The following is a 7,993-nucleotide window of genomic DNA, read 5'->3' as shown; positions in this document are numbered from 1 at the left end:
TCAGTCCTCGTCGAATAGAAGACACATGATCGAATGCGCTCCAGCCGTGACCATCCGGTATGAGAGTGAGAATGAGTGTGAGTGTGTATATATGAGTGCAGATGTGTGTGGATGTGTGTGAAGGTGGGTAAGAAAGAAAGAGAGATAGAGAGAAAGATAGAGAAGAGAGAAAGAGAGAGAAACGGAAAGTGTACAGCAGCTCTTCAAAATGACCCACCTATAAAAGTTTAAATTTCTCAATGACATAATATCAATATATCTTTGTTATTTGAACAAACAAATATACATACTTATATATATTTATCACGTTATGTATAAAAGGATATTATATTATCTTATATTATAGGTTCTGGAGTAACTTGTCTCGCGAGTCGGAGTAGTTCACCACGTTTATTTGTTCTATAAAAGAAAACTTCTAATCATATAAATATAACCGTCTCTAAAGCCACAGAATCATAAAGGAAATGAATTTTTGACTAGCCTTGGATTCACAGACTAAAGCATACTTGAAAGTAAATCTAGTTATGGATAAGGCACATTTCCATTAGATTTAGAATCTATTTCGCCAGAAGACTTCTTTGAAATCGGAGTTGTATTTATTTGACGATTTAACGTGATGAGAAACTTTGTGTTTAAAACTGAAACAAATATATAAAAGAATTGTTATTTTAACCATTTAAAGAACACACAAAAGACATTTACGTTCAGTTGTGGTTTATTTGTTAAATAGTAACCGGCTACTATGAAGTCTTAAATAGTTCCATCGCATTTTTGCGATCTGATTATTGACACAAATTGATTTCTTAAAACTTTATTTGAGCTTTTAATGCCTTTTAGCTTTACAAGAATGTCAGTTGCCATAGATTTTATTCTTCTGCATCAACTAGGTTAATATAAACTAACGTATTTTACAAAATTGTAGCGTCACCCATGAGTATTTCCTCTATAGCCGTATCTCTAATAATTTTTATTTTTATTTTTAAGATCTGATTCCAACGAAGATTGATGTTCTTCTACAATGGTTTTGCCTTCCAGATTATCTACTTTTTCTTATTTTTAGATCAATTTTTAAAAATCTATTTTCGCGTCTTTTTATTAAGTTTTGGAAATATTAACTTCCGCTTTTGAATCACACCATGTGATGGCTCAACAATTTTTGAATCCACTGGTTCTTGTTCTTCCTGTTTAAGTGAGGCGGTCCACCGAGGAGAATTGTCACCGGAAGAATCATTTATTCTTTTAATCGTATTTGATGGATCTTGGGAAGAAAAACTTCCTTTAACAGGATGATGCGATTTACTTTGAATTTTGAGATTACGTTGAGGCGATTTGGAACGAATCGATTCATCTTCGTCAGAACTCCACAAAACAGGACCAGGAAGATTGTCAAAAGTTTTTGTTAATTCTAACACTTGAGGGAGATCCTCTTTAACGGAATCATTATCATGAAGACTTCGATTATATCCCGACAACAAGAATCTAGAGACAGAATGTAATGGAGTAACGGGTTCCTCAGATATCTGAGATTCAGTAGTACCAGATTCTTCTAAATGTTTCGAAGACGACACAGCTTGCTTTTTATTATTTCCTTCTGATGTCGAGTCTTTAACAGCTGAGCTTTCATTTTTAATGTGTTTTTGTTTTTCCGTTTTATTATTATCATCTTTTTCGAGTGATTTCATCTTTTTAACTTCATTCTCAATACTTGCTCCATTTTTCTTTTTGCTGCTAGATTTTGTATTTATAGGTTTCCTATTGATTGCCTTTTGGCTTTTGGAATTCGAGCTGTTCACTTTCGAATTTTCAGTAGTTGTATCACTCTTTGCTGTATTCTTGCAAACGCTGCTTTTTTCACAATACAAAACAACCAAACGGTAAAATTGAAGCAAAATCACGAGCGTGTTTTTAGAAGTAAAGAATATATTGGTGTAGCTTAAGACGTTGTATCGAAATATCAGTAACATACGTAGCACAAGGAATGGTCCATCTTGTAAGATAATAGTCGTCAAGATGGATATAATGTCTGCAGTACAGCAACAACAACACAAACCCTTGTTAGTCTTATTTGAATTAGTTTCTTCCAAGCTTTCTACCTTTTCTTTAACATAGAGTGGGCGTGGACGGCGCGCTTTCGATGTGGTGACCACAAATGTAAATTGCAGCAAACTGGCAGTCCAAAGGGAGAGAATAACGATGGTCAAGGTCCAGTTGTATTTGACCACTTCTTCTTTGAATGCTTCGAATAGTTCAATTATATCAGCTGCCATACCAATATAGACCAGTAGCAATTGTGAAAGTTGTTCTCTTGAGATCTTACCTTTCGGTAGCAGCCAACGGCCAATGATAAGCAGGAGGAGAAGCACTTGCTGAAGAATTCGCACCCACTTTTCTGGATCCAATATAATTGAGATTTTGAACTGAAAATAATAATAATAGACAAATACATAACAAAAACACCAGGACTTACAAATATATATAACATACAGAAAATTGCACTACTGGGTACTGCACACATTCTACGCGAAACACTTTCAATACAGTAAACATAAGAGCACCACAGCAAACCACAGCACATACCCAAGGCGCACAGAGCTGCGCTCGGTAGTGAAGTGAAAGCACGTTATAAAAATAAAACTACTGAACAATAATAATAATAATAATAATAATAATGAGGATGATGATGATGATGATGATGATGATGATATTGGGAACTCTGTGGAAATCACGGCCTAAAAAGAGCAAAGACGTGGTATCAGCAAACTCCAGGAGTCACCGAATATGAGAATTGCAAAATCCTGTTGGATGCAATGATCCAGTGCGATCACCTGACCAGACATCGGAAACTGGATATTGTTGTGGTGAATAAAAATGAAAGAACGTTTATGATAATCAACATAGCATGCCCCGGTGACTACAGGATCAATTAGAAAGAAGAAGAAAAAAATAAACAACTACGACGATTTAAAGTGGGAAATACAAAGTAGACGTGATATCAGTTGTAATTGGTGTACATGAAAGTATCAGCACTCAACTACTAACATGGCTGAAAAAGATTGGTGCAAGTGTGAAGGTAGAACAACTACAAAAATCAGCATTGCTTGGAACTGCAAGAATTCTTCGCAGGATTCTTGAAGCATGACCAGTAAACAAGTGTCACCTTTGTCTGCTCGCTGTGGACAGCTGACACTTTCCGTCATATCCAGCAAAATAAACTGAGTTCTTATCAAAAAGTAGTAGTAGTGGTGGTGGTGTTAGTAGTAGTAGTAGTAGTAGTAGTAGTAGTAGTAGTAGTAGTAGTAGTAGTAGTAGTAGTGGTAGTAGTAGTGGTAGTAGTAGTAGTAGTAGAAATTAGGATGGTGATTGTTTATAGTTTAGATGCAAACCCAGCAGTTTTGACGTGTACTTGATGAGCACTTCACTTTAGAGACACCTCGAAAGGATGAAAGGGAAAGTAGACCTCGACATAAAGAGCTAGAAAAAAACACGCAATATTGTTAATAATATTAATAATAATAATAATAATAATAATATTCACAGACACGACAGAGCTGGGACCTATATACACTGGAAGCTATGCCAACACTATGGAATAACAACAGAAAAAATATGGTATAAACACACGCCAGAAAAGGTCACAGAAAACGAGAAAGCAACCATACTCTGGGATATGCCAATACACACAGATAGAGAAATTAAGGCCAATAGATCAGATATAGTTGTCAAAGATCATGAAGGAAAAAAATGCTTTCTAATTGATGTATCAATACCAGCAGATGACAACTTTTCCCTAAAAGAAATGGAGAAACTTTCAAAATACAAAGACCTGGAAATAGAGGTAGCTCGAATGTGGAATATAAAAACAGAAACAATTCCTATCATAGTAGGTTTAGGTAAAATAAAAAAAATATTCAGACAAATACATAACAAAAACACCAGGACTTACAAATATATATAACATACAGAAAATTGCACTACTGGGCACTGCACACATCCTACGCAAAACACTTTCAATACAGTAACCATATGAGCATCACAGCAAACCACATCACATACCCAAGGCACAGAGCTGCGCTCAGTAGTGAAGTGAAAGCACGTTATAAAAATAAAACTACTGAACAATAATAATAATAATAATAATGATAATAAATTCTTATTAACCAATGCTCAAAGTCAGATTGAACTCGGAAATAGTCTGTTGTAAAACGTTGCAATATGAAGTCAATCGGCTATCTTTTGCACATGGACGACCTCGTGTTATACATCGCAGATAATAAACAACTAGATATACTGCTACAGACAGTACATCGATTTAATCAAGGAACTGATAAGTGCTTCTCGAAGTGGAAAAATGCGCTAATGTAATCTTGAAGAAAGGAAAATTTAGTACATTAAATATCATATTAGAAATAAACTCAGTGATAAGATAATTACAATAAACACAGACTTACAAGCACTTAGGAATCAATGAACTAGACAAACGAAAGAAAAAGTTAGGAAGAATATTATAGATTCATCATACAAATGCTCAGAACAGAGTTAAATACAGACGGTAAGATAATCGGATTCAAATATCCTAGTTATTATCATAATATTCTTAACGCCGCTAAGTAAATTAACATATATATACAAGTAAAGTAAATTAAAACACATACAATGGGATATAATAAGTGTATTCAGAAAACGCCACTCAAAATGTAATGCAGAAAGATTTTATTTTCTCTGAATACAAGAGGGTAAGGTCCTTATGCAACTAGAGAACTATTGTAAGATTACAAAAATATCTAGTAAATAAACAAAATAGAACAGGAAAACTAATACAAGGAACTAGAATAAATATAAAACAAAAACTGAAATGATAGATTGTTTTGAAGGAAAGGGGAAAAGATAAAACTGATATTAAAGACTGCCGTTCGAAAATGATGGTAAAGTGTTCGCTTGAGACCAACAAATGGTAAAACAAAATAAGAGAGAGAAATCGACAAAGAAACATCGTAGCACTGGTTGAGAAGCATAGACTCAAAGCTGAAATTGAAGGACTCCTAGTTGCGACATATGAACAAAGTCTACTCACCAGAAATCACCAAAAGGCACTTATTAAAGCAGAGTGTGTTAACTAAATGGAGAATATATGTGGAGGTCAAGTAGAAACACTTGACCGAATTATCTCTTAGCCAAAGGCGCCACTCAGTGGGACTGAACCCAGAACCATGTGGCTGGAAAGCAGACTTCTTACCACACAGCCACACCTACGCTTATTCATTTATTTATTTATTTATTTGCGAAATAAACAACGAAAGCAATTTCCAGGAAAATTCTGACTACTTCTCTTCCAGTGTTTCTCATGCAACAAGATTATAATTTGTATTGTTATTCAAATGTATCGATTTCTTTTTCTCTTTCTATTTCTAGACGAAACGAGAATTAACAATTCTTTTATTCTTGTACTCTTTTATATTTTTGTTCCAGTTAGTGGACTGCAGCCATGTTGGGGCACGGCATGGAAGGGTTTATTCGAACACATCGACTCTAGTGTATTTATTGTTTTTATATTTTTTTTTTGTTTTTATAATTCGGATACCAAATTCTATCGATATCTTTTGCCGAACTGTTAAGTTACAGAGACGTAAACAAACCAGCACCGGTGATCAAACAGTAAGTAGAGGCGGGCAAACATAAAGACACATACATACGTACATAGTACATACATATATTCACACATACATACATACATAAATGAGGACATACATACATGCGTATATGCATGCATGTATACATATGTACATGCATACATACATACACGCATACATATATACATACATACATGCGTACGTACATGCATATATACACACATTCGTACATGTATACATACATACATACATACTTACATACATACATACATACATACATACATGCATGCACGGCAGGCGTCCGTAGTTTCTTAATACCAAACTCACTCACGTGGCATCGGCCGGCCCGGAGATATAGTAGAAGACACTTGCCTAAGATGTTGTGCAGTGGGACTGAACCCAAAACCATGTGGTTGCAATGCTAACTTCTTAACCGCACAGCCATAAATAACGACGCTACGTTATAGTTTTGTGAAAGATATTGTTGTACACAGAGGTTTCCGAAATATTGATCCACATCTACGAGGGGTTTACGAGGGCCATAAATCGGACACCACGGTATCAGACAGACTATCGGATGTTGTTATACATCGCTGGTCACGATGCGCTTCGCATTATTTTAACTTTCGAATGATGCCACCCCGCTTGCTAGAGAAGTAGATCAATATCTTCCGTGATCGGAAGGCTAGTCCGCGACAGGGTCACTCATTTACAGAAGAGTGGTTTGGAGCAACGCCAAATGAAGTGTTTTCCGTAAGAACACAACGCGTCGTCCGGTCCGGGAATCGAACCCATGACCTTGCGACCGTGAGTGCGAGACTCCTATCCACTAAGCCATATTCATATTATAACAATTAATAAATAATGTGAATGTATAATTTCAAATTTTAATAAACTTTAACGATTATACGCGTGTCTATTTACTTCTGTCATGTGTGTGTGTGTGTGTGTGTGTATACACATACATACATACATACACACATGCATGCATATACACACACATACATACATACATACATGCATACATACATACGTACATATACACACATACATACATACATGCTTGCATACATACATAAATACATACATACATACATACACATATATGTATATAAATGAAGGCGCATGACTTAGTGATTATGGTATTCGGCTTATGATCGTAAGGTCGTGAGTTCGATTCCTGGGCAGCGCGTTGTATCCTTGAGCAAGGCATCTTATTTCAACGTAGCTACAACCCACTCAAGTAGCAAAAAATGACTTGTATCTGTAATTCAAGAGACCAACCTTGTCACATTCTGTGTCACGCTGAACCTTCCTGAGAACTACGTTAAAGGTACATGTGTCTGTGGAATACTCAGCCACTTGCACGTTAATTTCACGGAGAGCCAGTAAAATGTATGTGTGTGTGGCCGAATGGTTATCAATTTCACTTCAATCTCTCTCTCTCTCTCTCTCTCTCTCTCTCTCTCTCTCTCCCTCTCTCTCTGAGTGGAATCTTGTGACCCACATTTGTGGGCGAAAAAATTGGGTAGATGGAAAATGCATAGAAGCCCATCGGGTGGATTGTACCCGTAATTAAAGAGGTACAGTCTTATCATGCACTATGTCACACATAGATATATCTGCCTGAAGAATACTAAACCACAGGAAATTTAGTCGATCGAACAACTGAATCCTTATCGTCGTCCGAAATGGAGATCCACCACACTCACGCGCTCGCCTAATTGTGTGTGTGTGTGTGTGTGTGTGTGTGTGTGTGTGTGTGTTCGTATGTACATATATATATGTTTCTATGTAAACTGTCTGAAAGATAGATTATTATCAGATACAGTTAATAAAATTCTACAATTCTACTGTTCATTTACTCTTCCTCTTTTACCATTTCCGGTTAACGAGGCTGAACAGCTATGCTAATGCAGCGCCATCTGTTGAAAATATTATCTCATCATCTAATTTCTGTGTTTGTATCACGTGTCCTAAACCCACGCAGCGAACTGAAGATGTGCTATTTATAGGAATATAATTTATTTGATGGTTGCAGGCATCGGTTAAAAAGCTCGCTTTGCAACCACGTGATTTCAACTTCAGTGCCATGGCGCGGCACCTTGAGCAAATGTCATCTAGTATAGCCCCAGAACGACCAATTCCTCGTGAGCAAATTTGGTAGATAGAAACTGAGTGGCGAGCTGGCAGAAACGTTAGCACGCCAGGCGAAATGCTTAGCGGTATTTTGTCTGCCGTTACGTTCTGAGTTCAAATTCCACCGATGTCGACTTTGCCTTTCATCTTTTCGGGGTCGATAAATTAAGTACCAGTTACGCACTGGGGTCGATGTAATCGACTTAATCCCTTTGTCTGTCCTTGTT

At 36.4% G+C, this 7,993-nt stretch overlaps 1 protein-coding gene across 1 annotated transcript in view; it reads right to left on the bottom strand.

Moving 5' to 3' along the window:
• Nucleotides 1-697: 697 nt before the first annotated feature.
• LOC106872193 (uncharacterized) overlaps nt 698-7,993 on the bottom strand; it is a 37,824-nt gene continuing 30,528 nt past the window's right edge. The window contains exon 3 of the mRNA XM_014919091.1: nt 698-2,417. Within this exon, the coding sequence (XP_014774577.1) occupies nt 1,077-2,417 (1,341 nt within the window). The 3' untranslated portion in view covers nt 698-1,076. The remainder of the gene's footprint in view (nt 2,418-7,993) is intronic.

The sequence above is a fragment of the Octopus bimaculoides genome, chromosome 9 (assembly GCF_001194135.2).
Source record: "Octopus bimaculoides isolate UCB-OBI-ISO-001 chromosome 9, ASM119413v2, whole genome shotgun sequence".
NCBI classification, from domain to species: Eukaryota; Metazoa; Mollusca; class Cephalopoda; order Octopoda; family Octopodidae; genus Octopus; species Octopus bimaculoides.
Note: the sequence above shows the minus strand (reverse complement) of the source record. Positions and strands in the feature narration are given on the sequence as shown.